Raw genomic sequence first — 20,482 nt, forward strand, 5'->3', positions numbered from 1 at the left:
ATGGAACAAACCCTCTACCTACCGTGTGCTGCCATCACTGAAGCCTTTCACTGCAATATGGCTTGCAGAGAAAGGTTGTCTAAGTCTTACCCAGGTGTCTGCAAAGTGCATTATGGGGACAGCAATGGGAGGATGGGGAGATGCTAATTACAAGGCTTGTGGTGCCTGCTTCAGTCACAGAGGCATGCTACAAATTTGAACAGCATCTGTGGATTGAGGATGCCAAACTAGACAAAGAGAGACCTTCTGGGCAGATTGACCAAGCTCAAGACACCCAACCTTAGGGACATGTCCCGAGGAGGTCTACAGCACCTCTCTCAGAGAACTTACATTACTACTAACATGGGTAATTTTTGGCTCTGATGCGGTTTTGCCAACACTAAGACTCTATGCAAAATGTTGTTATATCTTTCGCTCACCCATCATCATCTGATGAAACTTTTTTTCCCAGCAGCAAAGCAGGCCTCCTGGCACCCCTTTTTTCTCCCAGCTCATAGTTTCTTTACCTTGTCTGGACCACTACCACTGTCTCTGTAAGGCATCATGATGAAATAGATCAGCAAACTGTTTGGGGTTATAAAAACAAACTCAAAGTTTAAAACCTCAACTCCACTTCACTTGCATAATACTGCAACAGTTCTGCTGGGACAACCAAAGAGGACAGAGGCTGGGACAGGCTGTGGATGAGAGGACAGTGGATCTTCAGACAGAAAACGAAAGTCTAAGTGTGCAGGCTTAGGCGAGTTCTTTGCTCACTGCAGAAGTCCTTGTGCTTACTTTGAACCTTTATACATTTTAAATAGTTTCGTACTTGTAGTCCTTAGTAGGGTTAACCCAGGCCCATGGGCTCATGGTGCAACTGTGAGATTTATTGTACAGTTTACAAATGAGAGATTTGGTGTCTGGGAAACAACAAAGCTGGTTTATAAGTTGAGAAGATGTGACTTTGTTGTCCTGACAAAATCAGAACAACCAGTTCTTAAGTGCAAACCTTGACAGCTGCAGAGGGAACGGAAACAAATCCTAATTGCACATCTTGGCATGCAGTGGGTGACAATTAAAACAAAGGCTATGTCAGGCATGCTTATTGTTCCCTTGGCAGCCAGCCTTAGCATCCATGTGCTTTGGTGTGCGGTCTCTGCAAGGTTGTGCCAATGCAAAGAGCTCTCTCTCTCAGCTGCCCTCCTCAGAGGGAGCTGCAGGTCTCCATGTCATATCCATCACTTAGGTCTGACACAAACATTGTCTTTGCCACCATCTTGCACCAGGTTTTGGCCACTGTGGGTAGAGACAGGTGGCATCCTGCTGGAGATGTGGTGCTTCTCCTACTTTTGCCCCCTTGGCAGCTGTCCTGAGGTCCCTTGCCTTCACTGAGTCCTCTCCATGGCCTTGAGCAGCCACTGCTGTGGCTGTGAAAATCTTGGTAGTGAAGGCTTCCAGCTGCACCTGGCTGCAGAAAGGTGGGCCAAGCAGGCATGGCCTAGCAGCAGCAAATAAATTAGGTATGAGCAGTTAAAATAGGTGTAAAGCCTGTGTGGAAACCAGAGGTGTTGTTGCTTAGGGTTAAATTTCAGATTGCAGCTAATTGTTCTAGAGACAAGACTGGACTTAATCCCATTCCCTAATATCTATTTAATATCAGTGCTTAAGCAATGGTCTGGGACCAATATTCTTGCTATTCCATGACTAATATAGAACTCGACAACTATTCTGCAGGAAGAGAAGAACATCTTTTCTAATTATCCTGATCATGGCTTCAAGCTATTTAAGTGTAATGGTTGCAAGACCTGGTTATGAATAGCAATTAGAGCTTTCCTTTGACAGTATCTCAGTTCATCTGTCAAATGGTATGTGAATCATTGAAGGTTATTTATGACTGGATCAGCTGCAAGGATGAAATCCATGGACTCACTGGCATGCAGATGAAAAATATGACACAATGGAGCCATCAAGTATACTTTTGCACACAACGCCATGGTAATTCAAAACCACACCTTTACTGAGTACCCCCAGAAGTACTTCAGCTGCCCTTCAGGAGTAACAAGTAAGCCAGACAGTTGGGAGAAATATTGTTCTTCCAGAGAATTGTTGTGTTGGAAATTTGAGCCAGAAATACCACAAGAGCTATGTGTCAGGAAAGAAGAAGTCACCCATGTGGTAAGGGCTAAAGCCTTGCTTTAAGTACGATTCTGAATGATATCTGTCATGGCATGTGTACACATAAGGATGCCCTTACCTTAAGCTCCCTTCAATCATCTCTGTAATAAGTGGAATGAACAACACTGGGGGTTTTGTTTTTTTGTTTGTGTATATATGTACATATATATATATACACACACTTTCATGTGCAGCACCCTAATACTGAATTTTTTATTCCTTAGGAGCCTTTACAAAGCCAAAAGGTCTGTTAATTTAACTGGGGATTGCTCATGGTCCTGTGTTCTGCCTTACCAGGCCATAGCAGACCCTGTGCTGACTGTCCTTTGCTACAGCCTGGAAACCCAGGCAATTATTGCTTGAAGTATGCAGTGTTCAAGCATCAGTTTAAGTTGCCTGACAAAGCAATTGTGCATGGAATGTGCAAATAGCAAATAGCAGCACTAATCCTGTATTCTATCAATGCAACTACTTTATACACAAATTCAGCTCTACTCCAGCACCAGAGGTATGACTGTTCTGGCCTAATGTTGATAATCTGAAAATAATGACCAAGTGCTGGAATACAGCGCTGGATGCTTCAAGACAGGCCAAATTACTTCCATCCTTGATTTCTTTTCGTGAACTGTACTCTTCCTTGCTCCTGCTACATGGGTCTACCTACTATACCCAGCTGCATTTCACAGCCATGCTAGGTGCTACGCTGAAGGCTGTGTAATGCCTCTAGCAGGGAGGAAGAATAGCAAAAGTTTCAGAAGAAATCTTCCCTCTATCTACACTGTCAGCAATGTGGTTTTGAAAGTGGCTGTAACCACGCCAAGTCTGGCTTGTATTTTTCCATCTGGGCTCTAAATCTGATGCAAAGCCTCCATAGTGTGCTAAGGAAGGGCTTAGGGAGCTTGATCAATGCCCTGATCTGTAGCCCATGCCTGAGCTGCCCAGCTGCTAACAGTTGTTCCAGTGATAACTGGAGAACTGTGCAAAGCTGGCACTGTGGTGGTGGTAAACACTTGGATATCCAGTCCAACTTGTTAGAGAGCTGTTCGGTTTAGCTTCAGGTACACGTTTAGATTTTGAGATACACATGCTTTTGTTTGAAACTAGTGGGGGTTCATTTGTTGTTCCGTGATGAGCAAGAGGCTAATTTCTGTCTTAACCACTAGATGGTCCTGTTTCTCAAAGAAAAAAATTACTCCAAAATAAAGCCAGTCTTGGCTTTTCTCTAAACCTGAATAATGTTAGTAGAGAAAAGCTTCAGTGTAAATCCAGACATAATTAATGGTCACACATTGTTGCTTGACTTGACATGGTTTTCAGAATAGATTGAATACAACTTTCCATGAATCCTCCAAACTCAATTAGTGCAATTGGGCCTCTTCTCAATCACTGATAAAATATTTCCTGGTTAGTTAGGTAAGAATTTCCAGCTCCAGACAGCACAAATCTCAAATCTCTCCCTCTCATTCAAAGATAAGCAAAATCAGAATGGCCATATTTTATTACTTCATTTCAAACATATAAGTCATTTTCTACCTCAGTATGAAGGCTGGGCAGATTCATGGCTTATGTAGAAGTTCAACACTGTGGTATTTTCGAACTATTCTCATGTTGGCATGTGAAACAATGAGAGTGGTGGGCTGGAAAATAAAATGTTTTTGTTTTTCTATCCAACTGCATTAAATGCCTTTGCTTTGGTGGTTTTCACGTTTAGTTTGTGTGCATGTGCCCAACTTCTCAGTAAACACAGAAGAAAGAAGGAGGTAGTAACAACTCTGCCCCTTCACTGCATGCCAAGCTGTCCTCTAGATGATCTTCCCAGTTCATGCTTTCATCACCTCCTTTCCCTTGATCATTCTTTCCCAGTTCCTCCTAATTATGAATGTCTTTTGCATTTCTGTGCTGTCTTGCTTTCCTGAGCCAAAGCATAAGTCTTGCTATGAACAGCTTATCTAAATAAAATAAGATCACAACTTCCTGAAAAGCTTCTGAGAAGACAGGATGATTTATGTGAAGCCTCTCAGTGCTATAGATAGCACTAAGATAGTTTGGTTGTGGCCTGCTGGAAAGAGATGACTACTTATAGTCAATGAAGGTGGAGTAAAATAGTACTTTGGTAAGAGAGATGCCTGATGAGGCTCATTTAAATAGACTGTCTCATAGCTGACTAGTCTTCATTGCCCAGAACATTTTACAGTAACCTTTCATGAAGGCAGAATGACCAAAAGCAAAAATGAAAAAATAAGTGCTTGAAACTGGCAAGTGGTGCATCCAGAACAGAGGCATGGATTTGATCCTTCTTGTAGCAGGGAGAGAGCTGTGAAATCCATGGCATGTGATGTGGATACTGAGAATTAACATGGGTTCAAGAGGCAACTCTGAAAGATAAAGTAATCCATTAAGGGCTACCTGCTACAAAAACATATTAGGCTTGGGAAGTCTCTGAATCACAAATCTCTGGGGCCTGGGAGGGTGTTCTTGCGAGGAACATCAAAATATACTGCCTTGCTTGCAGAGTCTTCCCTAGATATTCTCTGTGGGCCACCATCAAAAGCCAGATACTGCAGCAGATGAACCTTGGGCCTGAGTGAAAGCAGCTGAGCATATTAGAGCATTTTAAATGCTGGCTCTCCTAATAATGATTTTTCTTTTTATGGCATATTATTTTTCAGGCATCATTTACTAATAAGCATATCATGTTTAGATGAAGATATTGCACAATTTTATTTTACATGGTCATGTAGGCATCAATCAGTAAAAATTATTTGTGCTGTTGAAAGTCTCACGTCACAATGGTAGCAAGACTAGAAAGAGTAAAAGGGATGAGTTTGCCTTTTACTTCTGTTTTAAGATGATACGATCACTTAGCAAAACAAGAACAGATGCTACACATCCTGAAGAGAAAAAACTCTCACTCCAGCTATAGCCCACTAGAGATCAAGAAAGGATACCTACATTTTCTGTTCCAAATAAACATGTAGAGTCATAAGGGAAAAGAGCTACAATGCAAAACAATGAAGGGTTTTACTTACGAAGATAACCCCTCCACACATGCACACCAAATTAGCACAATGGAGGCACAGCTATGGACTGGTTCTTGGATGCAGATTGATTTTTTAAGTAGTGAGTGTTTGCAAGGTTCAAAGGGAACATGCTAAAAGGAGGTTGCTGAAGGAAGAATGTATATTGATTGTGTTGGCTGTAGAAAGACCTCTTGTGCTGTCATGGACTTGAAGTGCTCTTCATATGTTGCTATTGTGATCCTAAGTAGTCTGAGTAAACTCTTGAAAACTTGGATAAGGGAGACACTTCTTTTAGCTGTTACTAAGTAGAATTTGGAGAAAAGAAGAGTATTTCTTAGGCTTCCTTACTGTGTGTGTTCATACACATGGCTGTAGAGAAAACTACTACACATAAGTGAGAAATTTAGTTTAACTCCCATATTAGTGATCACCCCCTCCCCTGGATGGTGGTGGTGGGGATGCCTTGATACTGAGTAAGATCAGGGCAAAACAGAATTTCAGTCATGCTTCCTTGTACAAGTACCTCACAAATTACACTCTCCCCTCCCCCCAAATAAATAAAAAATAAAAAATCACTCATTTCTTTTGGGAGGTGGTTGCAGTGAAAAAGTGTCATTTATACTTTGAGGTTTCCTCAGCTGGAGGTGTCTTTGTAGGAAAACTAAATGACAGTTCTGCTATTGAACTCCCACTTTGTTCTGTTGGCATTGCAGTATCTCCTACTTGGTCGCAGCTTATGGACTGAGTCATGTCTCAGGGCCAAGTCTTTTAAGCACAGGTTTACAAACTGTTTCTTCAGGTGTTCATTCTCACTAGGAGCTGAGCACGACCCTGAATCTGCAACAGAGACCGCGGTCTCCAGAGAGCCCCATGGCCCTCCACATTTCAGCCTCTCCACAGAGTTGCAACGGAGGAGTGAAATACCTGCCAGGGTGAATGCTGATCCTCTACAAAACCTCACAGTAAATACAGTCATAGCTGTTAAAGCTGTGGGATCTGTAACAGCGAGAACTGTGCTGACACATTAGTCAAGAGAGAGAGGTAAAAATAGCCATGTGGAAGAGATGGCTACTGTAGAAATGCAGTATTGCTTGAGATCTTAGCCTCGTGCTGATGAAACTTTTCTCCACCACAACTTTCATAAGCATGTGCTTGGACACAAGCTGAGCCTGATGGGATTTGATCCGTTGCTTGGGTGGATCAGTCACTTGGGTGCTTTGTTGCTGAAGGGCCTCACGTGTGCACAGGGGTGAGCTGGCCCCAGCTGCGGGTCAGGATGAGAGCTGTGGACTCACGCGAAAAGGGGAGGTGGGACAGCAGCCAGAGGAGCACGGGCAGGGAGCCAGGCTCTGCCCTGCACTGGGCATGGCAGCCAGCACTGCCCCAGCCTGCCTGTGGCCCCCTGCCCTCTGCTCTCATCTTGGTGTGCTGGGGAGCCTCAGCGAGATGTCCTTCCAGGCCCCCGCCTCCATGTAGCGCCGCCCTCGGCTCTTGCTCCCTGCCCTGATCAATAGCTTTCTAAGGGAGCCTCACTTCTCTTCCCCTCCCTTTGTGAATTTAAATTTTGCTCAGTAGCACTGCTGACGTCCTCCTGGCCCACCTCTTGACTCCCCCCACCTTCAAGCCCACTTCTCTGCACTATAAAAGCCATGAGCCCCCAGCAGCCACCCTGCTTCTCCTCAGAACAGCAGCTACCTGAGGAACTGCCTTGGTGCAAACAGGTGAGTGACAGCTAGCTGCTTTGGCACTTGTCCTGGCTCTTTCCTGCTGGATTTCCTTGTTTTAATTTTTATTTTTGGCTTTTGCTTCTCTACATTAATGTACATAGCTGTGCTCTGTGCTCAGTCCCATGCACTTTTTCCCAGTTTTGGCAGTGAAGGAGGCAGTGCCGAGGAAACCTGTGGGCAGTTTCATGCCTCTGCAGGGAGAGCACAGGCTGGAGCCTGCAGCACAGTGGTGATGCGAGCCTGATCCCAGGCCTGGAGTCACCCTAGGTTTGAGCTCTTGTGGAGGTTTCCAACACTGCTTTCAAACCTGAAAGCCACTTGGATTTGCACAGGAAAAGGGTAACACAGTTGCTGGTCTTGAGTAAGATGCTATTTTAGGGTTTAGAGAGTTAATAGTACCTTGTCTTCTGAAGATATCCACTGCAGGTTTAGACCAGATGGACCTGTAGCAGAACTCAAGTTCAGTGTGCTTTGAGCCCTTGTGCCCAGAGGGAGGGCCAGGCTGCCTCCTACTGCTTGTATGGGGCATATCCACAGCAAGTTGTGATGTTGACAGGGCCAGAGGTGCTGGGGATACTTGCTATACTCCAAGGCTGCTGGAAAGCAACATTTCTTTGATATCCTCAGCTGGGAATAGCATGGTCAGAGCTGACAAACAGGACCTAGGTGCAATGACTTCCTTAATGGCTTAGCTGGAAATACAAATGAGTTGCTTCACTGTAATTTTGCCGGTTACTTAAACAAGCTGTAACTTTCTCTGATATCGATTGAAGTTACTGGACTGCTGTCACAGATATTGCTCAGCCAAAGTTTAAATGCTCTTCCTGCACAGGGACCAAGCAGAACCAGCAAACTGACTGAGTTGGCAGTGGTGCTAACTTCATGCTGCACTCCATGAACAAAATTGTTCCTGAACCTTTTAATTGTGTCAAGTTTTATTGAAACTGGTAAATTTTTTAAACTTTTTTTTGGTGATTATTTAATGGTTGGAAAGGGAGAGCAGGCAAAAAGACTACACGAGGTCTTAGTTTTCCAATTTTCTGTTTGGAAGGAGGCTGGTGGGCTGTGGGCTCAGGCAGGTCTGTATCTGAGGAGATCACAGACCATCTCCCAGTCCTGTTGCTTCTCAGGGCCAATGCAAAGGCCTGTGAGCCGGTAACCAGAGTTTTGTACTTCTCCTTCATGCCTAGTGACAGGGTGGAGCTGGAGTTGAAGATGCTCAGCATCATTTTGGGTCAAGTTTCTGGCAGCACCTGTGCCTATGTTTCTCCCCATACAAGCAGGGGTAGGACAATTAGGAGGAGAAAAAATAGGGAGTATCAGAGGTACTGAGTCCCCTGACTATGGCATGGCATGTTACTTAGTGAAGAGCAGTGAACACCATGTGCTTCACTGAAACCCCAGCCAGGTCAAGGAGCTGAACAAAAAGTTTGATAAACAACAGCACTCTAGGAAGTGGCCTGAATGGCTGATTTAGGCACAGGACCCCCTGATGGAGACTGAGACATAGCATTGCTTAGGAAATTTTTGTCTTTTATTACCAATGAGCTCAACATCAGGTCTTCCATTCGATCACTCAGTTCCCAGAAAAGCTAGTCATAAAACCATACAGCAAGTAATCTGGAAATCCTGTCTACAGCCATCTAAGCACACAGGAGAAATTCCTCAAAACATCTTCATTTTGTCTCACTGAGTTTAAAGCATTGTTAAACATGGAGCAACAAGAGATGTACACCAGCTGAAACTGAAGCCAGAATGCATCCCATGTGGTTTTACATGCTAAGATCATTTAGTTCTGATTGCCTTGAGATATTAAATTAAAAAAATAATTTACAGTTTGGTTAAAATTACTGGTTAAAATCATTTTCCACCTAGCTGCCTGCTAAGTAACTGCTAGTGTGGGGAAGGAAAAAAAAACTAACCAAACAAACAAACAAAAAAACACCTTCACTGATTACTAGGGCTCAAAGAGCTTTTAGACTGCATTTTAATGAAAGATATAGACAGATTTTTCATGTGCTCTTTTGTTGCTCTTGCAGTGTTCTTGGGAACATCTTCCATCAAAAGATTCTCATTCCTGCTCTGCCCACACTGAAAGTGAGCTAAAATTTTAGCATTACAGTGGTCAGGCAACAACGGGGGAAAAAAATCCCACCCTTACACAGGGCGCAGCCTCTGTGTGGGCATAGCCAAAAGTACTTCCTGTAGCTCTTTGCCTGTGTATCTACTCTTAAGCTAATACTTAAGCAAACAGGGCTTCTACTAACTTCTGTATGCAGAGGCTCCAGACCATCAAATATGGCCAAATTTCGCACATTACAAGGTAGACTCCTAGTATTACAGCTGGGAGAACTGCTGCGATGTAGCTTGCCCAAAATGTCACATAGATAGGATGTAGTGATAACCAGAGCCCGGGATTCTTTACCTCCTGGATGCTGTTTGCTTGACTAGGCACAGTCCTTCTCTCTTGGGGATTTCTCATCTGGTTGCATCTGGATGCATTGACAAGATTGGGACATCTAACAGTGGAAACCATAACTGGAAATCATACTTTTGCATGCTGTCTGTGAAAGGATGAGCTGACAGGGGAGAAACATTCCCTTTCAGTAAATCTTTCTAATGCACTTAGTTTTAAAGAGATTGTGTAAATTGCAAATGTTAAATATATTTCACAAGTGTGGAAAGGATGATAGAGATAATGGCTAAAACACACTCTGATGGCCAATGCCCATGACCATACAGAGGGGCACACAGAAAGTCAGCAAACAGCAACCTCAGGGCCAGGATTCAAGTGTCATGTAAAGCTGTGCCATAGGTTTTTATGGATGATGGGGGAAAAGCCCAAGTTGAAAACTTACCTCAATAGATGTTTCACTGTACAGCCTTTGTCTTTAAACAGAAATACCCAGGACATTCCCAGTGTCTGGGTTTCAGAGGACTTAGTCATGAAATGGCTCTGACAGGAACACACTGTTACAATTGACACCTTCCTTCACCTTGAGGGCTTTAACTCATATGTGTTCCCTATGCCCATTTTTCTCCTCACAGCCTTCCTACCACCACTCCACCATGTGGCATCTGATCTCGTGGACACCACGTGCCCAGTGGTCACCAAAGCACTTAAAGTTGGTCACTGTCTACATGCTGGTGCTCTTGGTATCTCTCAGCTTTGCTTCAGGACAGAGCAGGCCATTTAAACATCAGATAGACAACAGAAGTAAGTATGAGTCTCACCTGACGTAATGTGGTGGACCCCTATATGATGACCTTGTGGCCTCTGGTGCATCAAGGGATCAGGGTCGCACTGTCAGGCAAAGATCAGCAGCAAATCCACGTGGGTGTTTCCATGATAAAATGGATGGATAAAGCGTGGTGTGGAATCCTGTTCTTCAATTTACATTAACTTAATCTCCACCTCATGACCCTTACTTTGCCAAGGAAAATACTGTAATTTTTTATAAACACCAGAGGAGACACGAATTTACAAAAGACTGATGAAGAAAATGCAAGGCAGTACACATTGACTATTTAAGCATCTAATTTTCAGCTATATTCTGTAGATCTGTGGCAGTTCATGGCTGCTTCTAAGGAGTAACAAAGCAGCATGTGCCAGTAGCTTAAATTTGCTTTACAGGGATCTTCATGTCTGTCTGGAATTACAAGTTGTCTGAAAGTCAAAATAAAAGTGGTTGAAGCATACTCATTCAGATATACTGTGAAGAACAGAGCTTGCCCAGATGAAGGATAATTCTGAATGTCCTAAGGAAATGCTAACACAGAACACAAAATATTTTTGAGAGAATCTGGATCATGATATCTCACCTTCCCTCCAAGGAGCAATGGGTGATGATTGAACGTGGAGTGGGAGAGAGTTGGGTGTGGGGAGTAAGGCACGTGGGTTCTCAGTGGCACATCTTTCCGCTTTCAAAGACAATTAGAGATGTGGGGAGCCTTGGTTTAGGTACTTGAGTGAAAAATATGAAATGGCTTAGGTTTTGGTGAGCAGTGGGATGTTAAACACTGTGCTGAAACACTTACAGGGTGTATGGAGAAATTTACAGCCGAAGTGGATTTTTTGTTTTGTTTTGTTTTCTCTGTTCAAGTGGGGATACACACAGGGGAAAATCCTGCTGCCTTGCCTGAGACTTTAGCGTGACTTGGATACTGTATGATGCACTTAAATTGAGATCTATTTCCTATTCCTGACATCCCACTGGCTTTGCAATGATTTGGCTTTCTTTGGGGAAGCTTCACCTTTGCATATTTTCCCTGCCACTATATATTAGTCTTCTAATACAACTATACCCTCTCCACACCTGCTGTAGAACTACACCAGGCTATAAAATAAGCCAATTATGAGTATATTTCATAAGCATTAAAACGCAAAAAAAATCATCCATGAAAACAATTGAAGGAGAATTAGGTTTGTATGTGTACCTCTAGCACAGGAACCCTCCCTGCAATCCAATGGATTTGTTAGCCTTTAGAGATGGTACGTAGAGCAGAAATGAACGCTGCAAAGTAGGACCTTCAGGATTTTGGGCACCTCAGAGGGGATAGTCTAAAAGGGGCAGACCAGGGAACTGCTGTGGTCTTCCTGGATGTAGGCTGCTTTGTAACCTCTTCCAGAATTGCAGGTTATGCAGAACAGACAGATGAAAATTAATTTTGCATCTGAATGCTCTTTCTTTAGGTTCAACATATGGCAAGCGACCCTCACAGGCACCAGAAAGTTGTGTCTGGCTGCAGCCCTTCCCCTTGGCTTTTCTCCTGAGCTACTAATAAACTGTTTAATGCCCTTGAGGTGTTCAGGAAGTGCTGCCTTTACATACAGTAGTAGATGCTTCATCCAGTGCTTTGAATTCCAGGTCCTGAGATTGATCCTTTTTGGTACGTGGGACGTGGCGTTCGCCCCATCGGTCGGTTTGGGAAGAGGCAGATGAGAAGCAGCCGTGGCAGCCTGAGGCCCATGAACAGGCACCTGGATTTCATCTTGAATGCCTTGTGGGAACAAAAAGTGTTGGATGCAGAGGACAGTGACTGGTGACATCTGTGTCCTGAGGTGGTGACCTAACTTCTGCTCTCTGAATTGCCCCTCCCCTGCACATCAGACCTCTAGTTCTGCTTTTGTCTAGCAATCCCATGCTTCTCCTCTCTTTGCTTCTTGTGCAAATTCCTCCAAAAACAAACACATTTGGGGTGCAGGTAAAAGACAATGCATTGACACTAGCACCAAGTGCAAACATAGCTTTTAAAAGGGCTTCTTCCCTCCTATACCTCACCAGTCTCTTTCCTGAGCTGTAATGATACCATGCACTGTAGCGTTAGGTTTAACCAAAAAACAAACAGCTTCTGTGCTGGGATTTAAACTCTGCAGTGTTAAGTGTATCATGAAACCTTTCTGTCACATTTCACAGTCAATGGCTATTCGTATGTAAAAATAAAAAGCAATAGTTGGAAGAAAGAAAAAAGACTCTCACTAATTTTCAATGTACCTGCATTAATGGCATGAAATGCTGGTGCTCTGTGTGTAGATGTTATAGAGATTGTTAACATCCACTTCCGGGAATGGCGCCCTGAGCAACCCATTGGCCTTTTATGATTCTTCCCATGCTTCTGGAGAGATACATTAATGAACAAAAAGGACCTTCTGTCAAAGATAAGTATTTTCACCCTGCTGAAGGTCAGAAAATGAGGAAAAAATTGGCTAATTAAACTCTTCAGAGTCGTTTTGTGCTTACTGCGTGTAATCGTGTACCATTATCATGGTGTATTATCGTGTACCAAAATGGTTAAGGGCCTAAACTATCTGATAACCTTTAAAACAATGTTGCTGTTTTTAAGTACACTATCTGATCAAGCTGAAGCCACTCTCTGAGGATCACAAGCAATGTACAAACTACCACATTAGTCCACATCAATAAGCCTTGGGTTGTGGTTTAACAGTCATATTTGCCACAGTAATTAACTTTGTTATACTCATTTTATAAGAAGTGTTATTTGCAATATGTTTAATCTCGATTGATTACTACTACCAGCAAGAATATTCAAATGCAGTTTAATCTATGGCGTATATCCAAAAAAGATAGCTTACAATTTAGCTAATGAATGATGGTTAAATCCAGGCCATGAATCATAATGCAAATTGCAAATTAGAATGAACTTGCATTTCTAGTTGTGCTTTGCTACAACTACTACTAAAATTTGCTGGTGGTTGAATTAATTATAACAGATAATTCAACCCTTTTTTTCTGTTTGTGAGTGGTCTATCAACAAGGAGTGGATTTTTATATACTAAGGTAGTTATTGCTATTTATAATCAACATATCTGCTCACCCAAAGTGTTACTTACTTAAAAAACATTAGTTTAAATGAACACCCTCATGGTGTAAAAACTAAGCTGATAAAAAAATATATATTGATTATCATTTGTCTTATGAGGCTCTGAAAATACCAGACTAAGATTATTGGCAGGGCTGTTGCTCAGTTTATCCTTTGGTAGCAATCCCAGCGAGAGTTACAGAAATTCTGCTTGCTTGAGATCGTATTTCACCGCACAGGCATGATGGTTTGGAGAAGACACCATCAAATATTCTTAGCAGGATCCCTCTTGCCCCAACCCAGCCAAAAACAACCTGAACCAAGTGTGTTAATGCTTATTCCTCCTCTCAACTGAACAAGGTGACTCTGGAGTTGCCCATCTCCTGTGTTTAACAGAGAATGGGTGGTTTGTGATGTGGCAGTACCTGAAGAGCTGCGTGCAGCAGCATGGTCAGCATGTTTCCTGACCGGAAGGGCACATGAATCCACACCACAGAGGAGAACGTCTGTGTTTAATTTATGAATTAAGTCCTTGAAAAAGGCATTATTTTCATAAATTGCTTTTACTCTTTTATAATTTTCTTGACAATAATTCTTGGTGAGTATGCTGATAACAACAAGGCAAGCTTAATATTTACTCAGACTTAATCAAATAGATCATATAGTCTTCATTTTACCCGTTAAAATATTTTCATTTATAAAAATTAATCTAAATATAAATATTAACACTAAAGATTGAAATTACTTGATGACAAAATAATTCTTTGTGTGCTATAACATATGTTTTTATGATTTTTTTAAACAGTAAATTATATCTTTGCACATATTTGGCACAATAAACATTTGTAAAAATTCAAATGCCTTATAGCAGGTAGGATTTTTTTTCTTTTTTCTTTTTGCAATGCTTACACAGTACACATTTTTCTGTCAAAGAAGACTGAATATTTTAACATTGTAACATGATAATAGTTGCTTTTCATGCCTCTTAAGGAAAACAACCTATTCCAAAATTTGTTGGCTTATTTAAATCACACTAACAGAACAAAAGCCAAAGAGTTATTCTATTAAAATTAGTAATTTCTGCATTGATATTACATACACAACATTAGTTATTATTATTAGACGAATATGTAGACCAACCACCATTAATGACATTTCATAACACGCATACCTGCATAAACCAGAACCTGGGAATGTATTGTATACATACATGAGAACAGTCAAGGGAGGAGGAGGAGACTGAATAAAAGAAAATTCCTAAGCATCCTACTCTGTTTAATCTCCTTTACTGGACTGCATATATAAATAAAATCTATCTTTTATATATATATTTATATATTAAACAAAGCGGGCCAAATTCTACCCTCACATCTGTGCAAACCAGTTCCAGAGAACTAGTATTGTGTGAGAGTAAGAGAAGGCATAATTTCACCCAGAATAAACATATCGAGTCAGACCTTCGGCAGATGGAAATTCATCAAAGAGACAGAGCGACACTTGTGTCTTCTAGGTGAGAAGATGGCTGTATATATTCTGACAGTTCCTTACCTACAGCTGGACATCAGCACGCTGACAAACTTGGCTTCAAATATAGGTGACAGATTTGTAACTGGAACTGTTTTCCCAACCATCCCATCCTGCCATCCTTTATCAACCCCACCTGACCCCCAAACCCCAATGTAGTCAGGAGATTTGCCAAGTTTTGCTCATACTTGCCCAAGCACAAGCATGTCATGGCCCAGTGTCCCAGGGGACCATGTTCCTGCCAGCTGGCAGGTAACGTGTGGGTGCTCTGCTAGCTGGGAACCTGGGGAAAGAAGCAGCTCTCCTCCTCTCCTGGTACCCGCTGCTCTTGAGAAAGCTCATTGCCAGCTCTGAAAATCAGGTTACTGTCTTCTGAGTGGACTGAAAAATTGGAACAAACTGTTTGAGACCAGTCTGATTTTTTTTCAGTGTTTTCTGTCTTGAGCTTTCTGTATGCTTTAACAGCAATTTAAAAAAAAAAAAAAAAGAAGCCATGAAGTCAGCCAGGTGCAACCTCAGAGCCCCCTAGCTAGTACTAGCAAAAGATAGAGGCATCTCACTGAAGAGAGGTGTTCTCTGGCCCAAGGCTCCTTAGTGCTGACAGGGAACTTACCAGCTCATGCTCTCCTTCATAGCATGATTTCACATCAGTGCAGAATGCATTTGGGTACTTGCACTGAATTTGATGTAGAATATCACAATCACCTCCTCTAACTACCTCCTTTGTATTCCCCAGAGGAAAAGGTACCACAAATTGGCAAGGCCCTCCCCCAAAAGGGCCAGAGGAACACTCTGTAAATGGCATCTTCACTCCTTGGCATTTGATCAAGGGCCTTCCAGGGTTTGGTTCCCCTTTTAAGGGTTTCAGGAAATGAAAGAAGAAATTTCACTGTCCACAATCTGATTCAGAGTGGTCCAATGGTAGTGGGGTGCATATGGCACCAGTGACAGGCCCCAGCTACTCCACGATGGCTACAGACTAGTAAAGGAAAAGACTTCTGGGCTACATTTGTCCCCTCCTCAGAAAAGGAAGCAGCCAAAGGGAATCTCTTATAGTTTACAGCCACCTTGCAGCCATCAGCCAGTCAGCAGAGATCTCATCCACAATGCTTTTACTTTCTTTTTCCAGTCTTAAAGATTTGGTCAGAATTTATTCTCAACTACAGCATGGTTAGACGCCATCAAGGGGACAATGATACCAAGAAGAATGATACAGACAAAGGTGTTGGTTTCACAACAGTGTTCAGATGCATCCAGATGCTGGGATTGTAACTCAACAGACATCTGGTCCACATCTGCTGCTTACCACCAATTCATGGCTCAGCATGACATCCACATTCCCCCCTGCCACCAACTGCAAATACCTAGCTCTGGAGCTAGAACATTAACTCTGCCAAATGTATTTTCAGGGAACTGAGAAGTCTTTGTATATCGCATCTCCTCCTACCAACCTTGTCAAAACTTCCACTGGCTCCTGGAGAGCAGAGCTAGGTACACAGGTTCTCCACTCCCACCAAGTAGCTGAAAAGCAGCATACACTGCACGGAGTTGTTCTTATTGCTCGACAAGACAGATGCCTACATGAACATTAAGAGGCCAGAAAATGTGGATCACAAGTCTGCTTTGTTCATTCTTTTTGAATGAAATATTGGCCTGTAATTATGATTGACTGAGTGTACAAAAACATACTGTAGTTTAAAGACAACATACTTTAGTACAACCAATGGGGAGAAAAAGTGCATCTTAAAATGTGGAGCCTTGCTTTTGAAACTCATCATCCTTTCTAGAGTCTTGTGAGAACTTTAAGGCAGAGTTTCCTTTAGCAGACCACAATGCTGAAGACTTGGACAGATTTCTCAGTGAGGTATCCAAACGAAGCCCTGTAACTGAGGCATTGTGGGTTCTTGAGGGTCCATTTTCAGCTGGACATACACAATGGCTGTTAAGTAAAGGCACTCTAGTGTACAGCCTTAGGCAGTGTGTTATTGGCAGTAGAGAAGTATAAGTTTAGTACATCACAGCAGATCCTATAGCAGGTTCCTAGAACAGAGAGGGACAGGAAAGAAAGAAACATGAGTGAAACACAAAACAAGGTTGCTGAAGGGAGCCAGATCCTTCCCTTTCTCACCTCCCTACCTGTTTTACACATATCTAGTGGTAGACCACTTAGTCATCTTTTCTTCTTATGCATCTACAGCTGCTAGAGAAGAAAATGATTGACAGCCGTACAGTGAAACCTACTTGTTCAAATCCTGCTGGGTCAATGTGCAGCCTGTCTACTCCTTAAATTTCACTTATGCTAGCTTTGAACTTTTCTCAAAAATCACTAAGATTCGAGGTGACCCTCACCTGCAGAATTATGCTGTGAAATTGGTACTGGAAGGATCTGAACTGCAGGTCCACTAATTTATTTCTTAATTTTAAATAAGGGTAGCACATTCCTGTAGACCTGGCAGCTGTGATATATTCCTACAGGCTAACATTCTGGAGCACACAGCTGCTACATACCGCTATAGTCAGACAGCTTCCAGGACACTGGACACATTTGTTCAGAGTTACCTCAGCATTCTCTATTCTTTTTCCTCCACCTATTAAGAGGAATTTTGTGAAGATGCTGAAACATATACACTGATACCTCTATATTTCTACTTACTGCTTTTAATAGCATTTTTGAAAACATATATTATGATTTTACCATGAAGTCCTTGGCAGTGCTTTTCCTCTCTTCAGTTCTTTGCGTTAGAGATCCTTGAAGCATGAAGTTTCTATTAAACGTTCTGACAGTGGTAATTGGAGAACCATCTATTTTTTCACCTGCTAAAAATACAAAAAAGGAAATTTTTCACCTTACAGATTGAAGAGAATGTAATAATGCTCTTGAAGAGTCACAGCTTCTAGAGAGAAAAAACTTCCCCTCAAACACATAAGACAAGCTCAATTTAAGTTACATGAAAAACAGCAGGCTGTGCACCTTAAAGTTTACTAAAGTTTAAGGTCGTGTCAATCATTAGAATTACACAAGAGTAAAACAAGGTGAAGCAGGCCCCAGAATTGTCACAGATAATGCACTGCAGGTTTAAAAAGAAAAAAAAAAAAAGAAAGAAAAGAAAAGAGAACCGTATTTAAAACAAACAAACAAACAAACAACAACTCACAGCCATACCCTAACATACCAGCAACATTACTGAGCCAGATAACATGGACTGAATTCAGTAGGCATAGTCTTTAAGAAAGCAGCTGTGGGCTGTGGAGAGTGGCAAGTGGCTATTCATAGTTAGCACTGTGACAGCTTGGCCCTTGCAGCCTAAACCTGGCCACACCTCAGCAGTGGCCTGACTTTTATAGGACAAGCATCTAGCAGTCCTCATTTGCTTTTCCCAACCTTCTGTTCTGTTTCTGTTAATTTGCCACTGTCATATTTTCCACTGAAATAGGAAGTGGTGATGTTTTACGTGCCAAATGTATGTTTTGTTTTTGCAAGTGTGATGGAAAATGAGGAATGTAGACACATCTGTTCATTTTATAACTTCATCTTTCCCCTATTCTTCTGAACTGTACATTGCATTGAAACTTATAAAGAGGGACTATAAATTTATCATATGTAACAAGCGCACCTTTTATTGGCGGAGCTGGAAGTTTCCTCCTCTGCTGTCTTGATGTGTCTATTGTATGCATCTGTTAACAACACATATGCATTACTCAACTCCATTACAGAAAAAGAGGCAAGATTTCCCCAATGTATTTTTGAATACTACATAATGTTCTGGCACCTGGTTTGTTTGCTTTTGATCCCGTTTCCTTGTCAGGCGAACACATGGAGCCACATTCAAGCCTGCAACAGTGAGAGCTGATATTCTGCTCTCAATATCTGAAATCTTCAAAGAAAATAAGAGACAGAGAAAGACAGATGGGGAGGGGGAAAAAGAAGTTTTAAAATTACTATGGATGCCACTACTAAAACATATCCCTCCCCCCAGTCAAATCTTCTTTAATCACAAAATATGAACAGATGGCTGATTTCTTCATCAATTCTGACACTTTGCTCTCCTGTATTCTTTAGTCCTAATGTCAGAGGGATTAATTTGTTAGTAAAGATGAAGTAAAAGAACATTCCAACCTACTATGTGACTCCAATGAAGAGGCATTTTGTTCCTTGTGAGGAAACAAAGAAGGAGAGAAACCCCTGTCTGCCATCTCCCAGTTACTGCTAGCTACATAATTCCATGTTCATTCAAGCATGTTTTTCAAAGGCTACATTTAAACAATTACTTTGTGGAACACATTTCCTAATTCAAAATTAATTTCATGCACACACAAGGTACACCCTCTGTCTCAAAATCCAAATGTTTGATCTTGAATATTTGTTATAATTTGAATGTACATGTATGTCAAACAAACAGAAATGCAAGTACACACTGTGTAAAAACACTCAAAGAAAAACAAGTTGCTAGGAAAAACAAAAGGTCAAGGAAACAAACATCTGGGGAGAAACTAGACTGAGGCAGAGACTAGCAGATACAAGTGTCACCAAAAGGGAAAAAGTGTCAGAGAAGTCAGACTTCAGCTGCACATATAATCAGACTCCTGATTAACGACGATACCTGAAGCTGTTCACGCTGCAGATGGATCAGTTGCATGTTACCTTCTTTGTCACCCTGCTCTCATAGCTCAGGCCTCTCCCCTCCTCGCTTCTCATGTCCATTAATATATGTAACATAAATTAGTGACCAAGGCCAACAAGATGACACTGCCACGTTGCCATCTATTTCATCAGTGCACTTCTGACATCAGGAAGGACTTTGAGATCTTTGCTCAATCCTAATTTGAATGTGCTGTCACTGAAGAAAATAAATGGGTACATCCCTGTTAACGTCTGGCACAGGCATGTCAGAGTGCGTCATGTGGTACAGACTGGTCAGTAAGCCACTGCTGCTAGCCATTATTCAGGTCATTATTCCCTTGCAGTCTGACAGCCTTACCTCATTCAGCTTTCTGCACCAGGTCATGAAGTTCTCTTCAGAGCCCCAGACTTTCTGGAGCCCACTAGGGAGAAACTAGACTGCAGCACACACGAGCAATTGCCTTTTGGCTGGGATGTGCACTGCTCAGCAGCTAAATCCCAAGGCAGACTTGCAAATTCTGGGTTCTGCCTTTGGTCTTTTTTGGTAGATTGGTACTGACACTGGCTTCTTTTGCAAAGTGCTCTACAGTCTGCTGAGTAGAAGAACTACCTAAGACCATATCTGCAGTCAGACAACAGGCACGCACACGACAGAGCACACCATGCGAGCTGCCTGGGAACAAGGAGCAGGTACAGTATTAGTACTACAGTAACATGCTGTTGTCCAAAAACTAGCTGGGGGAAGAAATAATTGCAGTACATCTGGCTGCGCTGAGTGACACATCTCAGTTATGCTTTACTCAGCTCCTGTGACGCAGCTGTGTATCCTTGGATCACGAGTTCGCTGTGATACAAAAGAATATTACAACTAAGTGTGCACAGACAAAAGGTAAGCACGAGGGAAGTCAGTGTGAAACTGCAGGTGGGGAGGAGCTGCCGTCCTCACCTGAAGCTCCGCGTGATGAACCTGGGCGGCTGCTGTGGCCACCTGATCCTCCAGCTCGGCCAGCTCCGACTCTGCCGTAATGCTGTTGATCTTGCGTGCCGCGTCCTCCAGGCCGGTCAGCTGCCCCTCCAGCCCATACACCGTGACAGCTGTCAGGTACACCTGC

The 20,482-nt window shown here is 42.4% G+C and overlaps 2 protein-coding genes across 12 annotated transcripts in view; one reads left to right on the top strand and one right to left on the bottom strand.

Moving 5' to 3' along the window:
• Nucleotides 1–4,245: 4,245 nt before the first annotated feature.
• On the top strand, nucleotides 4,246–17,250 carry LOC308189737 (uncharacterized protein). Its single transcript, XM_080580142.1, has 3 exons — nucleotides 4,246–6,898; nucleotides 9,953–10,121; nucleotides 11,773–17,250. The coding sequence occupies exons 1-3, from the start codon at nucleotides 6,827–6,829 to the stop codon at nucleotides 11,949–11,951; spliced, it is 420 nt and encodes a 139-aa protein (XP_080436268.1). The 5' UTR covers nucleotides 4,246–6,826; the 3' UTR covers nucleotides 11,952–17,250.
• MYRIP (myosin VIIA and Rab interacting protein) overlaps nucleotides 13,723–20,482 on the bottom strand; it is a 232,553-nt gene continuing 225,793 nt past the window's right edge. For 6 of the 11 annotated variants that reach the window (XM_080580085.1, XM_080580083.1, XM_080580081.1 and 3 more), the window contains 5 exons: nucleotides 20,317–20,478; nucleotides 18,520–18,624; nucleotides 18,364–18,424; nucleotides 17,445–17,566; nucleotides 13,723–16,789 (listed from right to left, as the gene is read on the bottom strand). In XM_080580085.1, the coding sequence (XP_080436211.1) occupies nucleotides 16,757–16,789; nucleotides 17,445–17,566; nucleotides 18,364–18,424; nucleotides 18,520–18,624; nucleotides 20,317–20,478 (483 nt within the window). In that variant the 3' untranslated portion in view covers nucleotides 13,723–16,756. The remainder of the gene's footprint in view (nucleotides 16,790–17,444; nucleotides 17,567–18,363; nucleotides 18,425–18,519; nucleotides 18,625–20,316; nucleotides 20,479–20,482) is intronic. The other 5 variants (XM_080580087.1, XM_080580082.1, XM_080580089.1 and 2 more) reach the window with 5 other exon arrangements.

The sequence above is a fragment of the Anser brachyrhynchus genome (assembly GCF_964034855.1).
Source record: "Anser brachyrhynchus genome assembly, chromosome: 2".
Lineage (NCBI taxonomy): Eukaryota > Metazoa > Chordata > Aves > Anseriformes > Anatidae > Anser > Anser brachyrhynchus.

What these genes read in the sequence shown, in the direction of transcription:
- LOC308189737 (XM_080580142.1), top strand. Translation starts at nt 6,827, where the DNA reads ATGAGCCCCCAGCAGCCACCCTGCTTCTCCTCAGAACAGCAGCTACCT. An exon ending in AACTGCCTTGGTGCAAACAG is followed by an intron (nt 6,899 to 9,952) that starts GTGAGTGACAGC and finishes TTCTCCTCACAG; the next exon opens with CCTTCCTACCACCACTCCAC. An exon ending in ACATCAGATAGACAACAGAA is followed by an intron (nt 10,122 to 11,772) that starts GTAAGTATGAGT and finishes TTTGAATTCCAG; the next exon opens with GTCCTGAGATTGATCCTTTT.